Genomic DNA, 25,050 nt, shown 5'->3' with positions numbered 1-25,050 from the left:
ATTATCGAAATTTCTAGAATTAAGCTCACATGCGATATCATTTAGATTATCAACCAACATTATCTATCATGTATCCAATGTATGTAATTACAAATATCATATTTGGAAACCAATTGGGTCCCATTTTGAACCCTTTCAATCGAAAGATCAATATTTTGTCGAAATCGATATTAATCGATCTTAAATTTGTTGTGTGCCCTTTGAGACCATTTTGTGTTGTTTACAACGTAATGTTTACATGCTCGAAATTTAAAACAATTTCTCGTTCTGATTGAGATTTAAGTGGCAGGTTTTTCGTGTCTTGCCGCGCCTTGTAGCAATTGCTGCACGAGTTTTTGTGTTGTCCCTTGTCACAATTTCATTACTTTTTATGTTTATTGTTGCCACATGTTTGTGAGAGTGTGTTCGAGGGAATCTGTGTATCGGAATAAATGTATATTTTATTGCCCATACAAAATGACATATGCATACAAGATACATTACAGAAGCATTCGACTTCATTCCCCCACATTGTTTGGAGGGTTTTATACCCCTCTATCACTTCAATCGATTGTTAGTTGACTTGTTTTCTCAATTTTCATTTATTTCAAACCCAGAGAGATATGAAACGGATCTATTCGTATGACTTGCAATCAATCTAATCAGTTCTAAACTTATCTTGCCACAATTTCGAAAGTCGAAAATATTTCTTTACCGCATAAAGAAATTTTGTCTAGATTTTTAGACTGACACCAGGAAGACCTTTAGCATTCAGGCCGGTCACCATGTAGGTGGTGCCAGCTGGAGCAGGTTGCTCATGATTCGCAGCTGTGGTCACATAGAGAATATCCAAATTTGGTCCACCAAAGGCAACAGAAGTGATTTGTTTAGTGGGTATTTCAATCTTGAGCAGCAATTCGGAATTTCTGCAATGCGAAAACAAACAAAAAAAAAAAAAAAAATGGAGAGATAAACGAATTCGAGTCTTACCTAGGATTCACCTTGTAAACGGCTGCGCCATTAAAAGTTGCTATATAAAGATTGCCATCGGTATCAATAGTCATGCCATCGGGTTGTAAGTTATCCTCGCTCTTGGGGGCCCTAAAATTGTATATGACCTTGGAATTGCAGACGCCGCCAGTTTCTACATCGTAATCAAATGCTTTAACCTCATAGTCATTCGTATCGACATAATAGAACTTCTTGGCCTTTTCATCCCAGGCTAAGCCATTGGAAATGCCAACATCGCTTTTAATTAGCTTCACCTGTCCGCCAGCTTGCCAAGAGTACAGTTCACCCTTACGCTGAATGAACACATTACCAGTGCGGCACATGGTGCCTCCAAACAAACGACCACGCGGATCGACTTTGGCATCGTTTAGGCGATTGTCTTTTAAATCTGCTTGCACTTCGAACAATGTTCGCACCACTTTGGCCACTGGCGAGACGCCATCCCAACTTACAATACTAACGCGACGATCACAGCCAACGGCAAATTCCTGCGTATTTCCTTCAATGGGTATAATGAAAGTGGCAAACGTTTCATTTTCCACTTTGGCTTTGTACACCTTATTCTGTTTGTAGTCATAACGGTGAAGTCCAGCACGTTCTAAATCCACGTAATATAAACTCTGACGTGCCACATCCCAGTGGGGACCTTCGCCCAAGTAAGCATATGAATCCGGCAGAGCTTCCACTATATAGGACATCTTAAAAAAATAAAATGAAATGACTTGAAATGAAAAGGCAAACAAAATCTATTTTGTTAGAGAGTCAGTCAGAACATTGAAATAGTCACATTATCTCTCTCAATTAAGATGGATTATTATTAAACTCATAAAATCATTAGCTTTTTATGGTCCTCACTTTATAAAATCATATTTCTTAACCTTTATCTGTCAAAAGTGTAGGGTAAAGAAACGTGTCGCAAACACCAAAAATTAACTCTCAAATTGATCAGTAGATAATTTTGACCTACAAATAGTTGGTCCAAGGGCGAGAGATACTACAAAAGTTTCACAACAACGCTTTAGTCTTATCTAAGTGTTGAAAATACGCCGGAAATTAATATTTAAAAGACGAATGTTACATACTCTTGGTTTTGTCTAATGAAGTTTAAAAACCTATGATACAGCATAAATAATTATAGTTACTATATACGTTTCCAAAATAAACCATTCATCGATGATGATGTATGTATATGTATATATAACTTATGTAGGTCTAAATTATGGTGCTACAAAAACCATGAAATAAAATGAGAATACACTTTTCTGAGAGGGCAAACAATCTAGACAATGACTAGGCAGGTAATAAGTAATAACTAACAACTTATAAATCTATAAAAGTATTTTCTAAAAGAAAACGTCATTCAAGAGAAATATACAAGTGGATTGTTGCCATATTGGGGGTGTGTTTTGACATTTATTTAACCTTTTTTTGGTTTTTGTTTTCTAATTTGATAAGAATATTTAGAAGTAGGTACACTTCGCGTCACTTGAATAGACACAGAGAGGAATATTACCTTTAATTATTATCATTTAGATTGACAATTGTTTGGCTAATGATAGGCTTATCGTGATTGTTAGCCAAATGACTATTTACTTGCCCTATTTGATGCTTTGTTTGTGTATTGAGAAACTGTCAATTTATCAATCAAGCAAACAAATTGATTAGATGCGGAAAGTTTTATGGAAAATATATATATTATATTTAATTGATCAAAAACTATTAACAATATGATTACGTATATACAGATAGCTAGAGCCTCTTTAGATTTTTAGACTGACACCAGGAAGACCTTTAGCATTCAGGCCGGTCACCTTGTAGGTGGTACCAGCTGGAGCAGGTTGCTCGTTATTCGCAGCTGTTGTCACATAAAGAATATCCAAATTTGGTCCACCAAAAGCAACAGAAGTGATTTGTTTAGTGGGTATGGTGATCTCCAGCAAAACTTTGCCAGTGCTGGATAATGGAAAGTATTATTAAATGACGAAAAAAAGGGGAATATTCCAAATTGTCTAACCTTGGATTAACCTTGAAGACGGTGGCACCATTGAAAGTGGCCACGTAGATGTTGCCATCGGTATCAACAGTCATGCCATCGGGTTTCAGATTTTCCTGTGGATTGCTGCGACGCAGATTGAAAATAACTTTGGGATTGCTAGCAGCTCCTGTGTCCACATTGTAGTCGAAAGCCTTAACCTCAAAATCATTGGTATCAATGTAATAAAACTTCTTGGCCTTTTCATCCCAAGCCAGGCCGTTGGAGATGCCCACATCAGTCTTGATTAGTTTCACCTGTCCGCCAGCTTGCCACGAGTACAGTTCACCTTTGCGCTGAGCAAAAATATCGCCCGTGCAAGCCATGGTGCCACCAACAAAACGACCACGAGGATCGGTCTTAGCATCATTGAGACGATTGTCCTTTAGACCGGGCTGCACCTCGAATAGGGTTCGCACCACTTTAGCCACAGGCGAGACGCCATCCCAGTTAACAATAGCCGCACGACGATCACAGCCAACAGCAAATTCGAGTGGATTGCCCTCAACGGGCAATATGAAGGTGGCAAAGGTTTCACCCTCAACTTTGGCCTTGTACACCTTATTCTGTTTGTAGTCGTAACGATGGAGAAAGCCGCGTTCCAAGTCTACATAATACAAACTTTGACGTGCCACATCCCAGTGGGGACCTTCGCCCAAAAAGGCATAAGAATCGGGGAGAGCTTCCACTTTGTAAGACATTTTTGTTTTGGCGAATTCCTGGCAACTGCTACACACGGGGGGCGAATGCTGCTTTTAGACTAAGTTAATGCCAGTTCTAGTAATCATATTTATACACCTCGAACATGACCAGAAAAAAAGTTCTCGATTTACCCACACAAGTGCACATACACACACACTCACGGAAAATATAAGTTGATAAGTGGACAATTTAGTTATTGCTCTATAGCTGCCTGAGCCTCTCACCCACCTCTCCACATTCACAATAACCAGATAACCAAACGGCACTCACCGGCACACACAGATACACCGAGCCCCAAACATGACATCAACACAAACAAACAGAAAATACATTTATAATTTCTAGAAATTCTAGTGAAGAAAGCTAATACCTACTAACAATAGTCAATTCAAGTGAATTGAAATTTAATCGAACTATTTGGTGCCAACAGGGAATGCATTCACTGCTGCAAGAGAGAAATTCTTGGCAAAACTCAATCATTTTGTAATATAAAAAAGGTTTTTGTGTCGAGATTTTCATTATTACTTAAATATAAAAAAATTTGCTGTCGAAATTCAAGATTATTACAATGAAAGATGGTCTAAAAGTAGTTATCTATTTTTAATTTATACGATATTTAGTTAGATTAATTAATAGGTTTAAATTTAAAATGAGCATAAAGTAAGTCCATGTTTAACTTTTCTTTTCATGTACTTAAGTACCGGAAAAAAGGTCTTCGGTTGAAATGTTAAACAAAGTCAATTAAATCAGATGGAAATGAAATGCTATAAAACTGTTTAAGCATCTATGATGACGATTGTCTTATCAATTTCCATAAATATCAAACAAAATGCTAGTCTATAAAATGCCCCCTTCCCACCTACCTCCACACGCACCCGGAGTAGTCATTGATTAAACCTTTTTTATATGGTTTTTTTTTTGGTTTTGGTTAATGCCATGGTAACGCATCGTACATTTGTTTGACTGAGTTTCATTCCCTCTTAGAGGGAGAGGCAGAGGGTAAAAATATCTGAAGGCTTGCGGGCTCCACTCTATTCTTGTTCTTCACCCAATGGCTCAGTTCTGACTTTCTGTGTAATTAAGCAGAGGCGAAAGAGAGAGATAAGAAAAGGCCATGGCAAGTGGACAGTGGGTCACTTGTACACTTGGCTTCTGTTGGTCTCAACCTTACCGATGACTACCGTCTGTTTCTTGTTTGTCTTCAGTTGCAGCTATAATAAAAACTAATGAGTTACTTACTACGTAAATACATCTATCTATCTATCTATAAGTATGTGTGTGTGTTTGTGTTAGTATATGTCTAGTGCACTACCCTTTGCCACACTTTTCTTTTGATACTCCCCGAGTGTAATTATGTGTAATTGATTACCTTCTAAGCAAATGAGTGGAGGATATTTTTTCTTCATTTTCAAGTGGACTGTGGAATGTTTACCTACAAAAACAAAAAATTACAAGTCAAATAAACAAAAAACATAAATCCCTTTCACACGCAGCAGCAACAGCAACACCAACAACAATAATAATATAAGGAACAAGATACATAACACTTAGTTTTAGTTAGAGCTCTTAAAGTGCTAGTCACTCTTAAATGGGGGAGACTTCTCTTCCTCTCTCACACTCACTAACTTTTAGACTCTTGATTCAGCAATAATTGCTGAATTGAATAAGAAAGAAAGAAAAGAAGAAAATAAAATAAAAAACAAGCTCAAATTAAATTTAATAAATTTTAATTTACTAAATTTACCTAAAGAAGAGTCAGACATTTTTGTATGAATTTCATATCCATTCGATAGTCTTAATGAAATTTGACCAAAAAACGTGAGGAAAAAACCCAAAATGACTCGAGCCCTGAGTGTATATGGTGAGTGAGTCATACAGTTTTATCGCTAACTTGCAGGTCTAGAGACTAGCCACAGTTTTCACTCAAACTGGCTCTCTGGAGACTCTCTCTGACTCTCTGTTTCTCTCATTTGTTGTGTTGGCTCATTCAGCCACGGGAGGGAAACCAGCTGTGCCTTTTGTTGATGTTAATATTGTTGCTGTGGCAGCTGCTGTTTAGTTGTTAAACAATTGCAGAGTCGCGTACAACGCGTTTTCCGCTTTGTATTTGTAGTAAAAGAAAAAAAACAACAAAAATAGAAAAAAGTATCTTTAAGATACTTACTCTCAACAACAATCTACACTAGACACACGTGTTTTAAGTTAGTTAGTGCCTTCAAAACCAGAAATTCGGGGTAATTCTCATATATATCTCTTTGTTGTGAATCATTTGTGAATCATTTACAATCACACAAAACCTTCGAGTTCAAGATGCGTCGCGCAAACGGATCGTGTGTTCTACTTACTTAACAAATAAATAAATTATCTGTATACATAAATTAACTTTTTGATTTGTTGTTTGTGAATATTACGAAATATAAAAAGTGAAATTTCTTTCTCCCTCGCTTGAATTTTTTTTACATTAATATCACCAAAATCAAAAGAAATTCAGAGCTATTTAGCATAAGCTATTTGCAAATATTAAGTGTCTGTGTCTGTGTGAGTGTGACTACATAATATAACATAAAAAACCACCCCCCTCCTTCCCCACCGACCATTTAAGTCATCTCATCTCTTGGTGGGACGCTTTCATTTGGATTAAATTCAAGCCGCATTTTATTTTTTGGACTACCGCAGGAATGTTACGGTGCTCCGATTTATTTGGAAATTCTATTGCTGCCTGAGACCAGTTTTTGTAAATGAGATCAACTAGATAAATGGTGCGTATCTTAATACGTTTTGATAAATTGAAATTATTTCATTTCAAATTGGTTAGACGGGTGCGGAAGTTCAAAGCACTTTAAAGCGTTTAAAAGGTGATGTTTCATGATGTTTGAATCTACGAAGAATTGAAAACCATAAAAGAGGAAACCGAAATGAACAACTTAATATTAAGTTATTAAGCAAAAAGTGTCAGTCAGCGTTAAAGTGTTTCAAATATGGCTCTTAATTTGGATTTCAAAGAGTTTAAGAATATTCAAGTTGAAATAAAGAAAGCTTGGATTTGGTTTCCGATTTGACCATATTCATTGGTAAATTATATCATAAAGTTTCTAAAAATTCGATTTTCTGAAGGAAATTCTTATAATTTCTTAAGCTATGGTAGGTTTCTTTTCGAACGGAAAGAGCAAAAGTACTTATAGTTTATAACTTGGACGGAAAACTCGAACGTTTAAAATTGTAATAATTTTATGGAAACAGTAAAATATTCTTAGCCAATTGTGGCAAGGGCAATCTTCCACACACTTTTCGATGTAGCAGCAACTTTCAAACGTTTATTCAAACTTTAAGACAATTAAACCCAACCAAATATTCACTTCGATTCATTTTTATCCGGTTCATTGACCCTAAAAAGGGCACCCGCATTTATCCTAGCCAAACTGTTTTATGATCCGCTGATGGATGGACATTTGAAATATGACTGCACCCTGTGAGTTTTAGTTGGAGTTGCACTCAGCTAATTGCATGGAAAAATGGCAACATTATTTCATGGCAAAATGTTTCGCCTCGCTTGTTCTCTCCTCTTCTCTCACCTATCTCTTATGGTCGGTCCCTAGTCATGTTAAGGTCTTGTTAATTAAGCAACAACTAACTACTGTTTAATTTTTAATTGTTACTGCATAGTAATAATTTGTGTTGCTCTTTGCCAAGCTTAAAGAGAGAGGGAGAAGGAGGAAAGATATAAAAGCCTATTATTATTGAGTCTGGCCTTGAAGTTTTTTCTTACTGTCTCGTTTTATGTATTTCAACCGCCCCCCGTCTTTGATAATCTAGCCCCACCCTCTTCGGAATTTCCATGCGGGTTTCCCTAGTTAAATTTTCTGTGTTTATTTAGCAATTAATTTATCATTCTCTCTCTGACTATCTATCTATCTCTGTTTCGCTGTCATTTGGAGACATTTGACATACCTTTCTGCGAATGGGGAGCTTTGGTTATGACGCAGAGAATTCTCAAGAGTTTACCAAAGGGTATTTGTAATTCGTTCATTTACTAGATTTGACTTGACTTTTACTCGTATGTTTTGCTCTGTTGGCATTTTTAATTGTTTTGGCTGAGTTTTCATTTGTTTTGAACTTTTTTTATTATTCATTTTTGTTGTTTTTTTTTGCTTTGTGGTTGCATTATGGTTTAATAATTTAGCTTGATTCGGCCTTTTGCAATGCGGAGAAATTTGTCACAAAAAAAAAAAAAAAAATAAAATTGGTCAGACTTTGGTGCTTTTCTCTCCACTCATTCTCTCTCGCTGTCTCTCTTTCGCTCTGTCTGTCTGCACATTCATCAGCTAATTAAGCAATATGGTTGGCCGGCCTTTCTACTTTTGTTTTTTACTCTAGCCTACATTGTTAATTACTTATCAAAAACTTACAACAAAACGAAACTGAAAACAAAAAACAAAAAGAAAAAAACAACACAAAAAATTGGAGAGCAAGACCAATTGAAAATTGCTGGAGTTATGAAAGGTTTCGCCATTCTCCAAGAGGAATCTAATGGAGAATAAAGTTTCTTTTTTATGAGTGGAATTTATTTTAAATTGTTAACAATTAAAAGATATGTACATACTTTGAAAACGGTTCAATTTCAATAAGAGATTGTATTATAGATACATGTAGTTTATTTAGTTAAGATTTTGAAGGGAAATTTGTTTTTTCAAATTAAACAACAAGAAAAGAAAAATCAACCATTTTTTATAATTCTTTTGATTAAATATTCTGCTTTTCGAGCTAAAAAAAAACTTTCAACTTTTCAAAATCAACCATTACTTATAATTCTTTTGATTAAATATTCTGCTTTTCGAGCTAAAAAAAAAACTTTAAACATACTTCAGATGAGATATTGCATGTACTCGATAAAAATACATTTGTGTTTGCCTTTAGTCAGCTGTTTTTTTCATTTTCAAATACTTTTGTTAATGAATATCCAAAAGATAGATAGCCGCTTGTATATAATTCTATGATTCATGAATGCATTTATCATAATCAGACAACTGTTTTTGCAGTTAGATTTGTTAATCTCATTGTTTGTAGACAATTTGCATGCTATTTGCATGTGTCTCTCTCTCTCTCTCTGTCGCTCTCTAGTATAAAGTTGAACTTAGCTGAGCTTTAACCTTGAAACTGCACAAATAGTTTACTAGTTTGCACTTGGAGTGGTTGGAGTTGGTTGGTGGTTTCTTTTAACTCCTTTGCAGCTCTGTGAAATTTCACACCAATCATTTGGCCAGCCAGCAAAAGTAATGGGAAGTGGCACAAGTAGATTATATTTTATGTATATACTTTAATTTATTTTCATTTATTCGCAAATTAAGTTGGTTATTGTATTTTGCTGTTGTTATTATTATTATAATTATAATTGTGATTTCTCAGTCGCAATTGTCATGTGACTTTTTTTTTTGTAAAGCCAAGAAAAGTATAGTTTAAGATATTAAATATAAAGTCGACTCAAAGATACTCTCTCAAGTGGTTGTTGAATTAACATAAAACCTTTGTTAAGTATTTCAAAAATGTCAGCAACATGTTGCCAAATACATGTGATGTTGCTAGTCAGGATTAACAAAAAGTCTCAAGGAAATATCTCGCCAGTATATACATTCAACAATTCCTCTCAGGAACTTTAAGCCGATCCCAACATTCTCTTTCAGGAAATTTAATGCAGGGTATAAAAAGTGAGAAAAAAACTTTTGTTCAATTTTTTATCACTTAAATTTTTGTTGTTGCTGTTGTTGTTTGGGGTGCTGTTTTCATTTTCGTCATTGTCATGCATTATTGTTGCTTTTAGCTCTGTGTTTGCTGTGCCTTTTCTCACTCTTTTGCCCTGTTCTACTTTCTACGGGCCGTTGCGTGGGTAGCTTGAATAGTTGATTTTGTTTTTGTTCTCCTCTCCCCTTATGGCTTTTCATATTGTGTTTTTCTCTTTCTTTTTGCAATAATTTCATAACAATTGCATTTAGAGCGTAATTGCCATAAAATGAGCTAAATTGCAATAACTACAACAACAAAATATATAATAATAATCAAAGACAACACAAAACGAAACAAAATGCTGCTAGAGAGCACGAGCCATTGGCCCGGCGGGAAGAGAGCATAAATTGTGCGCTAATAAAGCGACTCCAGCAGTTAGCCAAGTTGTAACGAATCGAGCAAATTGGCAACACTTTCCAATTGAATCAGCTTGAAGCTTGCTGAGTTTTTATGCTTTTCCCGAAAAGAAGAAAACGAAACTATTCGAATTCGTTTAGCAAACAGCGATAGAGAGGGAGAGTAGTGTCTTCCTCTCCCTCATGTGTCTCATCTTTAGCAAATGAATTTGTCAAACGGAATGCGGAAATATTGTTTATTTCGTTTTCTTTCTTGCTTGCACTTTTCTCTTTATTTTTCTACAAGTTTTTGTTTGCTTTTCATTTTCTTTCGATGCGTCACACACACACACACATTTTCTTTGTTGCATGACATTAAAGTTTTAAATTTAACTGCAATGTTGTTGTTGCAGTTGACGGCGACGACATGTTGCACGTCTCGATTGCACTTAACGCTTGTGTGCCTACAATGTGTGGCGCACAATGCTCCATTTTTTGTAAATTATTTTTTATTAAAATGTTTACTTAAAAAAGAAATTCTGCTTAAATGGAGAGCATTTGCTGGTTCATCAATGTTAACCACATTAAAAATAGACTCTATAAAAAAAAAAATTCCTGCAAAGGAATTCTTGAACTTAGAATATTCAAATTACTATTTCACAGCCCAATATGAGTTACAAAACTATCCTTAGCCTGAAGATCCTTATAATTCAGAGAGAGAGTCTTCATTCTTCAAAGTCGTTTGAAATGTTTTAAATAAAACAAATATAAACAAATGTTTATAATGCTTTCCTATATCTATTTATTTGAATGTCTTGTTTTTTTTTCTGCATTTGTAAAAGTTGGCAATCTAAATGCCAAGTAATTTTCAAATACCTAATCTGCATATTGATAGAAATCTATCTACCTAACAACTAAAAGCCACAGTTGTGCCTTAAGTAAGAGTCAGCTTGACATATTTTTTTTTCCACTGGGGGTAACGTGCATTTTGATGAATAAAACTTTGTTGGTTGGTTGTTTTTTTTTTCTATTTGCTAGTACAATTGCTCAATTTCGCATTTCAAATGCTTGCAAGTCGCGTGTTTTTGTAAGTAATTCATTCCAAATGCGATTGTCAGTCGTTCGTTGCTTGAAAATGTCAAATGTGTGTGTATGTGCAGTTAGTTGTTTGCCAATATTGACCTACTAAAAATGTATTGAGAGCATCATCATTCTCTCATTTCAAATAATCTTATATAGCCATTTAGATTAAATAGTATTTTTTTGGCTTGGTTGTTTGTACAAGTTTGTTTGCTCTTCTGTGTGTTAATTTGAGTAAATTAACATGATTAAATTACGGAAGCAACATGAGCAACATCATGGGCCAGCAGCAACAACACCAACGGGCAGTATCACCCAACAGTTAGTTGTCGACAATTTAAACTTTGCAAATTATATATCTACTTCAGAGCTTGTTGATTTGAATTGATCAACGGTGTCTGGTTGTGTGTATGTGTGTGTCTATTTGTGTTTTGCACCTTACAAGCGAATAAATTTCACTAAAATTTTTGAAAAGAAATAGGGGAGAGAAAAAATAATAGGAAAAAGTGGTCTTTGGTATGTTCAATTTGATGAAAAAGAAAACAAGTAATTGGTAAATAAAATGAATTCCATTTTGTTTAAACGATTAAGCCGAATCAACAAAAAAGATGTTAAAATCTAATTATTTTAAATATTAAATTACTTGCTTAAATGTTTTCTATTTTTGGTAATGGAGATATTACAATTTTGAGGTTTTAAATCATAAATCGGTCAATCTATCTATTAAATCTATATAACCATTGATATCTCTCCCTATCATTCATTCCTCAATCTAGTGTAGATTTGATTAAGGTAAAGTTTGAACTTTTCGGATTAGATTTCAGTTGCTTAACTTAAATTTAAACTCCACTGTTTTGGCTTACTAAATGACTAATCAATGCTGGAGTGAGTAGTAGGTAAAACGAAATACAAACTATTTTTAAACATTTGCCATGATTTGATATGGGTTGTGCATACATATACATTAAACCACCTTGCGCCCAGTTAGTCATTTGGCATAAAGAAACAGCCAAGCACCAAAATGGCCAGTATATACAGTTAACCAATTGTTAACCCAAATGTGCTGTCAAGTGAGAAAGAGTGGGTGAGAGAGTGCAAAAGAGAAAGAAATATAAGGAGGAAGGTGAACCTCGGGGCGCGCCTGCGCAAAGCATTGCCAACTGATTTGTTGCGCATTGATTGAAGGGTAAATTACACCTTGCCACATGCGATTCGATGCGATTCAATGCAATGCAATGACGATGAAGTTGTAGATACTGTTAGAGCTACTGCTAATTTCTATATATAAACACACAGATATATATGTATATATTTGTAGAATTTGTTTTCGCAACTGCTTGTGAATTGCGTCACCTTTGAAAAAACTTGGTTTTTAGTTATGGTTTGGCTTTGGCTGGCCAGTGCCAGTCCATTTTTGGTTCTGGCTGTCTCTCTCTTCTTAACAGTTTCTCTCTATTTTTCTACTCTATATCTTTCTCTCTATAGTCGTATCTGTATCTGTGTCAAACACCTCTAAGTGCATACACACATATTTAATACATTTTCAATGCTGTCACGTAATTAAAGACATTTTCAACATTTGAATAGATATTTGGTATTGGAATTATTTTTCGGTATAACATACGCGTAGGCATGCACCACTGTATAAATATAAATAGGTTCAGACTTTATAGGCTAAATCTGGTTTGCTACCAGCCAAAAAACAATGAAACAAAGTTTTATTACTAAACTAATCAAATGAAAGTCGTTGTACTTACATTTTGTTGAGATGACTTCAATAAAAGAGTGCGTAGAGCAAAGGCACCAGTTTCATTATCATCCTCATCCATGTGAGGATTAGTTTTGGCCTTCAATTGTGTTCCACGAAGTTTTTTTTTCAGTTTCCTTGATTTTTTACTTGGTGGCGTTTCGTCCTCCCCATCTTCTATTTCATTTACTTCGCTGTCTCTTCGTACTTTTCGTTTCAATTTCTTTGGCTTTTTAGTCGATGGCTTTTCGTCCTCCTCGTCATCTTCGTCTTCTTCTTTACTGACTTTACTAATTTTTCGCGTAAATTTTTTAAATTTTTTATTTGCTGGCTTTTCGTTCTCCTCTTCTTCTTCAGAGAATTTTCTTGTTTTCCTTTTCGATACTACGGATTTTTTCGATTTTTGTGGTATAAAAGTGTCTTCGTCGTCTTCATGATCTTCCATAGATTTTCTCGCCTTTCGTCTAAGTTGGTTGCGTTTTCTTCTCTCTTGTCTCCTAGTCTCATTTCTTGTTTTTTTACGACGTCGATGTTCTTCCGAGGTAGAATCTTCTTCATCCTCCTCAGACGTATCAATGTTCTTTCGGTATTTTTTCACTGCTCTTCTGGTGCGTTGAAGTAATTTGACTGGAATTGATCTTGCCGCAGCAGTTTCTCCCTCCGCTGGTTTCTTATTTTCCCCTTTGTCTTCTTTCTTGTCTTCAGCAGCACCTTTTTCTCCCTCCGCTGGTTTCTTATTTTCCCCTTTGTCTTCTTTCTTGTCTTCAGCAGCACCTTTTTCTCCCTCCTCTGGTTTCTTATTTTCCTCTTTGTCTTCTTTTTTGTCTTCACCACCTGAATCTGCATTTTTATCAGGTGATGGGGTTGTTGCGTTCGATCCAGCGCCTACTGTTGTTTTCGGAAGCCCTAACTTCATGTGGTAGGCGCAATCAGATTGACAGCGCGCAAGACTGGGATACTCGTTCTTTTGATGAAATTGTGGACACTTTGTGATCACCTTAATACAATCCATAATAATCCGATGAAAGACATAGAATTGCCGACGTGGCCCTTGGCAAGTGCTCTCATGCCTATACTTATTCTTTACCAAGCATGCAGTATTCCTTTGATCTGTATATAGCAATTCCCATAAATGACTCTATTAGCATGAAAATAGATATAAGTAAACTTACAGTTCTTGGCCTGGCTTAGGCCCACAAGCCCGCACAAGGTTAAGCCAAGGAAAACCCACTTCATAGTGGTAAGGTCGCTCAACGTGGCAAGAGAACTAAATCGTCTTTTCTTGAAACACCTCTTAACTAAAAGCTGTGAGACTAAGTAGATTATTAGATGGCATACAAACTAATTAGCCTCACCTTTAAAAGCATCACAAATTACCAAAGCAAAGTAATGATCTCATTTCCAGTTCTACCGACAATAAATCTAGCCATCCATCCACACATTTTGGCCAACACATATTTATTTATTTTTTTTCGCTATTGCTATTGTTGTTTAATTTGTTTTTTTTTCTGTTAATAATTGTACCCCAATCAAATATAATTACGAATGCATTCAAGTTGTCCAATTGTATTTCCTTTTGCATAGTAATTACAATCCAAAAAGCGCTCAATTACTGTTGCAACTTGCAACAACAGCCAACAACAATAATCTGTCTGTCGATGCGGTAACATGGCTCAATTTTTGGCTGCCGAACATTGTTATTATTATTATTATTTCGCATTTGCTGTTGTTGTCGTTGCTGTTGTTACGGCCGGCCGGCCAAAATGAACAGCAACCTAAAAAATGATTAACAATTGATCATTTAGACATAGATATACATTTTTTTTGCGTTGTCTTGGGCTAGGCCAGACAAAAATGAAAAGAAAAGCAAATGCAACAACAACACTCAATGAGGCTTATGACAACAGGGAAAAAGTAAAAAATTTTACGTTTATTTTGTAATACTCTACATAATAAACAAATTCTGAAGCTAGTTTACATTAATTAACTAATTGTGGATACGCAAGAAGACTATTTCTAGTCTAATTGTTAAATATAACAAATCGAAGTCTACTGAAATCTTAGGATTTAAAATTTTTGATTCAATTAGAACAGTTTCTCTTTAAATTGGCAAGAACGTTTTTTTATTCTACGTAAAACGATGAGATCCTATTCAAATTTTTTGTGTACCCAAATGTGTCAACTATTCCCATTCGCCGGCAAAGTCTTCTTATTATGTTTTAGAAAGGGCATTTGAAGCACAAGTCAAATGACGGCGAAAACAACAACAATGGAAATCCCCAACTGAAATTTGGGCCAATGTGCAACGTGCAAGATGCCACCTACTGTCGTTACTACTGTTGTTGTAGATGTTGCTGTTGTTATGGTGCCTCGGTTAACTGTCTAATGACGTCGGCATTGTTTGTGAAGCTTCTCTGTTTGGATTGAATGTTGGACGATGCCATTATGAAATTGCGACGATCTAAAGTTTGTTTTGTGCACTGGCAGACAGTTTTCACCTGATGCCAGGAGAGGTCGCGCATGTAAATGAAGGCAATCTGGCCATAGAAACTAACTGACAGACTGGCTGACTGACTGGCAGACAGAGTTACTGACAGACAGCCTGACTAAGTTTGGCAATCTATTTGCCTGTTGCCTGTCGTCCACCTGCCTTGCCTGCAATTGCAGTTGCCTGTGCTCTTGCCACCAGTGTTGAATGTTTGCACTTTCGCAGAGTCAACCGACCCCTCCCGCGCCCGCCCTAATCAAAGTTAGCCATTAAGCATTCAGTTTTCGGCATTCTCTCTGTGGCTTTTCAATTTCATTTCATTTTATTTCATTTCATTTCATTTCTGTGTCGCAATTATTTCGAAATTAAGATGTTTGCCAAGACAAGGTTTGCCTTGTGTATGTGTGTTTTTTTTATCGTGCTACTATCGGTTAGATAAAAAAACAAACAAAAAATAGGGTTTGACGCATTTGAATGAACTTTCTATGGCTTTTGGGGCTATGCCATTGTATGTATTTTGGCCAGGCCCAGGCAAAAGCTCATGTGAAGTTATTTTTCTGCCATGATAAGATATGCGAGTGAGCTAATTATGACTGACTGCAACAACAGAAGTGGAGTCGGCATTTTTCCATCCATCTCAAGTATAAGAAAAATCTGTAACAAACCCCCTTGCCAGCTGTTGCTGCGGCTGTTGATGACTGCCTCATAGAACAAAACTTTCACCCGAAAAAATAACACAAAAACCAGCAACAACTGTGTACACAAGACCAGGCCAACTGTTGCAACTGTGTTTTATTTCTCGAAATTCACACTCTTAATTGCCAACTAGCAAAAGAAAGATACATACATACATAAATAGGTATCTGAAAGATCTTTTAAGCCAACAGGGCGGCGGCTTCATTTGTGTTTCAAAAAGATTATTTCTAGGAAAATTTCACAAAATACTTATCTTAAAAGGTAAATGTTTAAATATTTGTTGAGGTTGTTTTTGAGGGTTTACTTATGTCTTCCTTAGATATATACATGATTATGTAATTTTAAGTGATGTTCAAATAATGATGATGATCGATTACAAGTATACATACAAAAGAGTACTTTCATTTTTTGACTAAAACAGTATGAAATCGATCTCGATTTGTTTCTGCATTTTGTAGATTTTAATACAAGAGACCTTAAAGATCCCTACCTAAAAGATTGCCTACGCCACTGTTGTATATACAAGTAATACCTACTTATATCTAACCAGTAGGCCTTAAGCAGCACATCGAAGACGATGACTAGTCAAAGAGCAACCTAAACCCAAGCCAACCGGCAATTATGCGTGTTTACGCATCTCTAAGCATTTAGAATGGTTATTAAGACTCTTGTCGACTGGCCCCCAAAGCGGAACAATGAAAGAGAAAATTGATAGCAGCAGCAAAAGCAGAAAGAAGCAATTGCAATTGAGGTTGTTGTTGTTGGTTGCTAGTAAAGGTGTTTGATGTTGGTGCAGTGCAGGCTAATTGAGAACATTAACAGTTTAAATATATGACCAAGATTTCTCCAATACAATTTACGTCTCTCTTTCCCTATATCTCTGTGTGCGTGTAGTAGGGATATTTACTGGGTTAATTCCTATAGCTAGAGTATGGGAAATCAAACAAAATGATGATAAATCAATACTGTTATTATATACATATACTTGACATGATACAAACTGCAATTGCATGTTAGTTAATTCAACACGAAAGGAATGTAATGAAAAGTCAATATAAATGTTGATTGATTGATTGAAAAGAAGCAGAACAGATGATAATAGAAACCAAACTTCAAAGAAAAACAAAGAACTGAAATTAAAGACATATTTTGTGAAGATAGAGCTTTAAATTATGCTTACATAAAATGTGTTTGTCTCTTTTTTTTACATTTTGAGAGCCTAAACCTAAATTGCGTCTTACCAAATTGCCAATTGGTAAGACTTGACTTTGGTTTTTTTTAAAGAGGAAGTACTTTAGTTAATGTTTATCAAGGGCAGATTAAAATGTGATATCAAAGGTTATCTCTCGGACAACGGGGAAATGGCAATCTAACCGATACCCCACCACCCCTACCTCCATTTAGCTTCCAAGTGGAATGAGATGTAAACGTACGTGAGCTAGTTTCAAGTTTTGCGGTTCTGCGATCAAACTGTTCATGGCATTTGTAATAATTCGCAATTGGAGCTGCACTGCAACAACAACAACAACAACACCCACTTGCGGTTGTCATTTAGATACAGACACACAAACACATGATGGAGACAACAAAAAGATAATTTTCTTATTTTTACGCTTAAGTAGGAAAAGCGCTCGTGAGTGTAAATTGTGTTAAGTTCTTTTGGCTTTCTCGTCTCAACTTGTTTGGCTTTCTATTTTTCCCGGCTGTTGTTGTCTCCAGTTCTGACTAATGACGTTTTGGGCCAACAGCCAGCCAGTCTGTCAGCCTCTCTTCCTCTCTCTCTGTCTGGTTTAGCCGTTTGTAGGTGGAGCAGCAGGAACAGAGAGACAGCAGCGGCAGGTGTAGGAGGAAGTTGTTGCCCCCCTCTCCACTATAAGCGCCAAACTTGCCTTTTGGCTTTTCTCTTAACAGATTCTGGAACTCGCATACTTGGGTGCTGTTGCTTCTGATGCTCTGTTTCTATTTTCCCTTTAAAATTACTTACTAATGATAATTAGTGGCATTATTTTCCCATTATTCTTCTTGAATTTTTTTTTCTTTTCTTTTTTCTGTTTTGTTTGCAATTAAAGCATCATTTAACAGGGCGTGGGAGATACAAGATCCAACCTTAACCTCCCCACACAAACAGACACACACACACACATAAGCCCAACCCAAAACCGGAGATACATATAGATAGACATATGACAAATTATGACTAAAGCCAACCCAGGTGGCTATGGGCACAAAAAATTGGTTATTAGGGATGCATAACGGATTTTGAAAGTTTTGAGAAACAATTATTTGCTAGCAATACATTGCCCACACTATAACTTGATGGCTAATTGCATAATTTGGTATGAAATCGTAGTTTTTTTTCTAAGGAGACTCATATGTTTGTTAGATATATTCCAAGCACTTTGTTAGGAAGCAAAGAAAGTTTTAGTTTAAATTTGTTAATTTCTACTCCTCAACAAATAAACTATTTAAAACTCATTCATAAGTAACAGTTTATTTCTCTTATTTAAACTTTTTAATATCATTTTTGATTGGCTATCAAGTTTTTTAAATCAAAATGCTTCCATGTCCTTTAATAAAATTAAATTAAATGGGCTCTCAGGTCATCATTTCCAATTTAAATAAATATTTTTATACCATACACCCATAGGGTGAAATGGTATATTAAAGTCGCCAAAATGTATGTAACAGGCAGAAGGAAGCTTCTCCGACCCTATAAAGTATATATATTCTTGATCAGGATGAACAGCCGAGTCGATCTAGCCATGTCCGTCTGTCCGTCCGTCCGTCCGTCCGTCCGTCCGTCCGTATGAACACGCAGATCTCGGAGACTATAAGAGCTAGAGCCACCAAATTTGGTATGTATACTCGTGTATTATGCACGCGTACAGAGTTATTTGGAATTTCGGCCACGCCCCCTTACGCCCCCAGGAATCACATAAAACTATTTTTCTTAAAAAGTATAACAGCTAGAGACATCAAATTTATTTTGTATACCCGTTTAGTTAGCGCGCAAAAACTGATTGTTCAAACTTTTTGCCACGCCCCTTTACGCCCCCAGGAATCACATAAAACTGTTTTTCTTAAAAAGTATAACAGCTAGAGACATCAAATTTGGTATGCAGATTAGCTTGATAGACGCGCAGATATTGGCTATTTAAAAATTTTGCCACGCCCACTTCCGCCCCCGCAAATTAAACAAAACTGATTTTCTCAAAAACTAACAAAGCTAAAGTCACCAAATTTAGTATGTACACTGGCTTAGTATGCGCGCAGGGTACATCTATTTTCATATTTTGCCACGCCCACTTCCGCCTCCATATTTAAGAAAAAACCGATTTTCTCCTGTAGATTTTTGACTATCGCATTCAAATTCGGCAGACTAATTATTCTTATCTATTTCTACAAAACTACCGAATTTTATTGAAATCGGACTAGAAACATGCAAAATATGCGTATGAACGTATTTTACAAAGCAGTCCACAAGGCCAGAATTGGCCGTTGGCTAGTGGCGGCGCTAGAGTGCTCGTATGTTCGTAGAGTGAGCGAGATAGCACATACTATGAAACATGTAAAAACAATTTAATAGACATACATTTGGTTTTCGAAATTTGAAATATTTGTTTCGCCTGGTGTATGGTATACCCAAGTCGACGAGTCGACTTACTTGCTTCATTTTTATACCATACACCCATAGGGTGAAATGGTATATTAAAGTCGCCAAAATGTATGTAACAGGCAGAAGGAAGCTTCTCCGACCCTATAAAGTATATATATTCTTGATCAGGATGAATAGCCGAGTCGATCTAGCCATGTCCGTCTGTCCGTCCGTCCGTCCGTCCGTCCGTCCGTATGAACACGCAGATCTCGGAGACTATAAGAGCTAGAGCCACCAAATTTGGTATGTATACTCGTGTAGTATGCACATGTTCAGAGTTAATTGGAATTTCGGCCACGCCCACTTACGCCCCCAGGAATCACATAAAACTGTTTTTCTTAAAAAGTATAACAGCTAGACACATCAAATTTGGTTTATATACTCGTTTAGTTGGCGCGCAGAAACTAATTGTTTAAACTTTTTGCCACGCCCCCTTCCGCCCCCGGAATTTACATAAAACTGATTTTCTTAAAAACTATGACAGCTACCGACATCAAATTTGGTATGCAGACTAGTTTAATAGACGCGCAGAAACTGGCTATTTAAAAATTTTGCCACGCCCACTTCCGCCCCCGCAAATCAAACAAAACTGATTTTATCAAAAACAAACAAAGCTAAAGTCACCAAATTTAGTATGTATACTGGCTTAGTATTCGCGCAGAGTATATATATTTTCATATTTTGCCACGCCCACTTCTGCCTCCATAATTAAGAAAAAACCGATTTTCTCCTGTAGTTTTTTGACTATCGCATTCAAATTCGGCAGACTAATTAATCTTATCTATTTCTACAAAACTACCAAATTTTGTTTGCAAAGAGTAATGGGAGTAATGGTTTTCCATCCCTAGCATAGAAATATAGTGTGAAAAAATAATTTTTATATTTTTATTATTTTTAATTAAAACCACAAAGATAACTAATGAGTTTTTTTTTGGCGCCTTTTTTCAATTAAAAAATAATGGTGAGGCAAATTATAAATGAGTTTTCTGCCACCGAGTCGAGCTTGTCGGTTCAATGGAGTTATGATTACGCAAAATTGTAGAAAACCCAAATGCAAAATGCATCGAATACACATCTACACACATGTTTGAGTGAGTCTGAGTGTGTGTGTGCTCCACTTAGCCATGTCCAAGATTAGTGAGTGCTCCTTTTGACTGGTTACTCCGTTTGCGCTTTTGTTGCTGTTGATGAAGATAAAGAAAAAATCAACAGCAACAACAAGCAAAGTCCGCAACGTCTTCAGTGGCTTCTTCTTTATTTGTTGTTGCTTGTGTGGTGTATGTGTGTGTGTGTGTTTGTGTGGCTTACGTGCGATAGCTCTGTTCCATGCTTCCGACTTTCTCCAGATACATACATGTATTTATACAAATATATAAACATATAGATAGACATATGTACATATGGTGTATAGCGAGATGCACATACAAACATACATACATACACACATATATTTGTTTGTAAGCACGAGGTTCGCGTTATAACAAATTCAGTTTGCTAGACAGTCCAGCCAGCCAGCAGCTGCTGCCTAATGATCCGTCTTCGTTATGTATCTATCTATGCAAACCGGCTGCCAAATTGAAATGTGCACAGATTATGCTTTTGTTTTATGAAAGACGAGCTGCCTCTGCCTCTGGTAGTCGACGAGTCTCTGGCTATTTGCCAACAAAATACAAACAAATAACCAAAATAAAGACTGAAACTATTTTCCCTCTCCTTAGTACATGTGAGATGTTTATTGTTGTCTAATCTTTGTCCATGCCAAATGTTGTTGTTGCTGTTGGCAATTTCAGTTGAACACCAACTTAATGATGAATTTTATAGCATCATAAATTGGAAATTCTCTTGCAACATTGCAAGTAACAAAAAAGGAAGAAAAATATCTCTAAGAATTTGTTTCACTTTTATGAAACTGTTTGTTTATTTTACTACAATGCTTTCAACAGCTCTCTAATTTCTCTCATTCTTGAGTTTGAATAATAATTAATTATGATTTAATAATAAATATTTATCTTCTCCTTTCGTTTCAGGTGAGTGGTCTTAAGTTGTTTGGTAAGAATAAGAAGTTTATGATTATATCTAAGTCTAAGAATTTGATTGTTGGCTAACCGAGCGGCCATTTTGACCATTTCTCTCTCTCTCTCTTTCTCTCTGTGTAACATGCGAATTAAATATATACATATAAGCGTATATATTGTTGCAATTATAATAAATTATATTCGCGTGGATTAACGAGTTAATGACAGTCGGTTCGCTTGCTTGAAAAAGTGCGCGTGTTTTTAATTGTTAAATTGCTTTAAGAAAAAGAAAACAAGACAAGGCACAACACAAAACCAAATAGCAGCAGCCAGGCAGTCAGCTAGTCGAGCACGTCTCATAGTTTTGCCAAATTTGTGTCATGTTCCAAATAAGACACATGATCTGCCGCCAAACCACATTCAACCATCCGGCTAACTACTCATCCGACTTCCCCACGGATGTGGCCAAACTGAGAAAGAAGAAGGAGAGGCACGAAAAAATGTATTTTGAAAATTGATAAAAAATAAAAATGATGCATGGATGCCAGGAAATCTAATAAAAAGCAAACACACACACACACACCCAGACGCAGTGCGGTTTAGTTAAAACATTTTCCTAACTCTTGTCTCTATATATGGCTATATTTAGCCAACCTATTGGCAAAGACTGAGGAAAAGCCGATGTAAACAAGTTGGCGACCAACAAAGACGAAGTCGACGACGACGACCTAAATTTACCGTAAAATTCATGAGAAAAACGATTTGGCGACGTCATGGAAATGCCTTAGCCATAACGCCGAGGATTGGTGTGGAAGGGAAGGGAAGAGATTCTAAAACCCCCCCGCACTGCGTCTGCTGGTGTCTCAGGTGTCTGCAGCAGAAGTAGCAGCAGCAGCTGTTGCACCAACAGCTATGCGACAAGCAGATGCAACAAGTTGCCAAGCATCGTCGCCAAGGTCATCGTCGTTAAATGTGGCCAGCATCATTAACATCATCATCATCATCTTCTTCTTATGTTGCCTGCCTTTTTAAACCGTTTCTGTTGCCTTCTTTTTTGGTAACTCTTCTCTCTCTCTCTTTCATGTATGATTTTTTTTTTGCCATCTTTACCAGTTTGGCAAGTTTTTTTTTTTTTGCTGAGGTTTCTTGCCCATGTTGTTGCTGATGTTCTTGCGCTCGTATTTCACTTCATTTTGGATGTTTTTCTTTTCTGTTTTTTTGAGTACTTTTTTGCCCATATGGCGCCGCTGAGGTGTCCCATGGCATGAGTAGACAGAGACTCGCATTTAAGGCGGAAAATTTATGACCTCTACGAAAAGAAAGCTTCACGTACTTACTGCTTATACTATAAAATTTCATTATAAATTATGCAAGTCCATGGCCTTTCAATAAGTCAACGAACCCCCAGTGCTGGCTACAATCCAAAAGAGAGAGAGAGGGTTTCAATAAGGGGACATAGAACTAAAAATATGTATAAGTATTTCTATTATTTTACAACATTATCATATAATTTTGAAGATTATGTCATGTTTAGTTTGGCCAAAAATTACTGCCGTGTGTCTTTTGTGCTTATTTTCTTCTAATTATTTTAATTGGCACACGTTTGTTGAGGTTTTTAAGTGAGATAAAACCCTTGAACCCAAACATTTGCAAAAAAAAAAAAACAGCTAACATTTTGGATTCTCCCCCATTTTAGTTAAATTTCATAGGAAACATTCGTTTTGACCCGGTCATTAAAATATGTATATTCTATTCTTTTCTGCTATTTGGGTTCGTGTGTGCGGTTTATGGGTCTCTGCGTAGTCGTAAAAAGGATATATTCCGTCAAAAAACTTGACCCATCTGAGTAAATGAAAAATAAAATGGGGTGCCCACTTCTGTGTATCTACACACACCCCAAAAACCCACTGAACCGCGAATGTGTTGTGCGGCGGCCTGTCAACGCTACGTATACTTAATATCTATGTGAGTTTGCATTTGGGCTGGTGGCTGGCGGTCGTCGCAATTATCGATCGACATGAATATTAGTTGACGGTTGTCCTCATTTAACAACCAAAAGCCGAGAGTCTAGAGCTAGGCTAGGCCTTTCAAATGGTTTGTTTTTCCCCATTTTTTTCTTTCGTTTTTTTTGGTTTTTGCCATGCAACACATGCAAACAAGTCTTTTATAGTCAGTGACAGTGCATCACATGGCCATGTTTGGTTATCTTTTAACCGTTTGGCATATATGTACATATGTATGTATGTAGTTGGACTGGGTTTAATTTTAGACTGTTGCTTGTGTTATTATTATTATCAAAGAAGCTTGAGATACCGGTTTAATGCTTTACTGCCAAACTTGTCTAATTAATTGCATATTTAATTTATTCAATTCTGATTACTTTCGCACAGCAAATGCAGTTAGAGAGAGGTATAAAGTTAGTCTCTGCTTGCAGGCAGATGCTGTGAACCATTTGGCCTATTGTGACAAATCTCCATAAATCAGCAAACAAACGAAAAAACACTCAAATCGTGACTAAGAATATGATGTTCTTTTACGTTTTTGGGTTTTTTTTTTGTGTACCGAAATCTGCAAGTATAATGTGAAGACAAGCAGTCTTATGCCCAAAAGTTTTCGTGTACCCTCAAAACAAAGTCACAACTTTAATCAAAACTTCTGATAAAAAGAAAATCTTTCAATGCAAAAAGTTTGTGTGCTAAAATATGACTAATTGCAGACTTAGATATAGTTAAAGCTTCTAGTTCAAGATGCTTCTTAAATCGTTTGAGGTCAGTAAGGATTAGGCGTGGCATTTTTCCATGTCAACTAATTGAATTGTTAAACCAAAGTCTCTTATTTCAGTTTGAGCTTATTTGCTGCTGTCAGCAGATCTAACTAAGCTACACAGTTCAATTGCAGCGATTAAAGACCAAATGTTGTAAATGCCACTGTGCCTCTAATAGACTGGGGTTGGGCATCATCGTCATCATCATCATCATTTCGACAAGGTCTTTGCCTGACGTTCTCTTGCCATTACATTAAACGAAGGTAAAACATTTGCTTAGTATTATATAAAAGCTGTCTTTGCCGCTGTGGTCGTCGTTGCTGTTGTATGCCGTTGCCTCATTAGCTTACAGTTAACTAAACCTAAATAGCTTAAATAAGTGCAATTCATTGGGGTTAAATAGATCTGTCTGAGTAGGATTTTCAAGAGTATCTAATTATTAACGGCGGGCGGCACCCTTTTTTGACCTCCATAGAAGCCAATTTGTAAGCGCCATCAAGTAACTAAGAGACCAGTAAAAATGAATACACTGGTTCAATGACTAAAAGAAAACTCATCATCTTTTTATAGCCTTCTTGATTACATATAAGCAGCAAATATTTATTGATTCTGTTTAAACTAAAATAATAAAGTTTATAAAGTTTTTAAAAGAATTTTCGTTTAATGCTGGAAAAATAAATACATTCTTATAGTATAATGAGATGCTGTAGCTTCGTGAAGATCTTGAAAGCAATTATGATTGTAGGGTCAGGGTATGTACATGTATGT

The 25,050-nt window shown here is 36.2% G+C and overlaps 3 protein-coding genes across 5 annotated transcripts in view; 1 reads left to right on the top strand and 2 right to left on the bottom strand.

Moving 5' to 3' along the window:
- Window positions 1-25,050, top strand: part of jvl (javelin-like) — a 54,165-nt gene that overhangs the window by 1,812 nt on the left and 27,303 nt on the right. The window contains exon 1 of one of the 3 annotated variants that reach the window (XM_068301736.1): window positions 6,073-6,483. The exons of the other annotated variants lie outside the window; for them this stretch is intronic. Within the exon in view, the coding sequence (XP_068157837.1) occupies window positions 6,481-6,483 (3 nt within the window). The 5' untranslated portion in view covers window positions 6,073-6,480. Of the gene's footprint in view, window positions 1-6,072; window positions 6,484-25,050 lie in introns of those variants that run through there. 3 annotated transcript variants of the gene reach the window in all.
- Window positions 563-13,938, bottom strand: LOC137585794 (uncharacterized). The gene is made up of 4 exons (XM_068301737.1): window positions 13,837-13,938; window positions 12,675-13,774; window positions 970-1,688; window positions 563-905 (listed from the first exon to the last, which is right to left on the bottom strand). Exons 1-4 carry the CDS (start codon window positions 13,898-13,900, stop codon window positions 713-715), a joined length of 2,076 nt encoding a protein of 691 aa, XP_068157838.1. The 5' UTR covers window positions 13,901-13,938; the 3' UTR covers window positions 563-712.
- LOC137584297 (regucalcin-like) lies at window positions 2,666-3,787 on the bottom strand. The gene is made up of 2 exons (XM_068299629.1): window positions 3,005-3,787; window positions 2,666-2,943 (listed from the first exon to the last, which is right to left on the bottom strand). The coding sequence occupies exons 1-2, from the start codon at window positions 3,721-3,723 to the stop codon at window positions 2,751-2,753; spliced, it is 912 nt and encodes a 303-aa protein (XP_068155730.1). The 5' UTR covers window positions 3,724-3,787; the 3' UTR covers window positions 2,666-2,750.

The sequence above is a fragment of the Drosophila tropicalis genome, unplaced genomic scaffold (genome assembly GCF_018151085.1).
Source record: "Drosophila tropicalis isolate 14030-0801.00 unplaced genomic scaffold, ASM1815108v1 contig_878, whole genome shotgun sequence".
Taxonomy (NCBI): Eukaryota; Metazoa; Arthropoda; class Insecta; order Diptera; family Drosophilidae; genus Drosophila; species Drosophila tropicalis.
The sequence above is the reverse complement of the archived record's forward strand: the minus strand, read 5'-3'. Positions and strand labels throughout refer to the sequence as shown.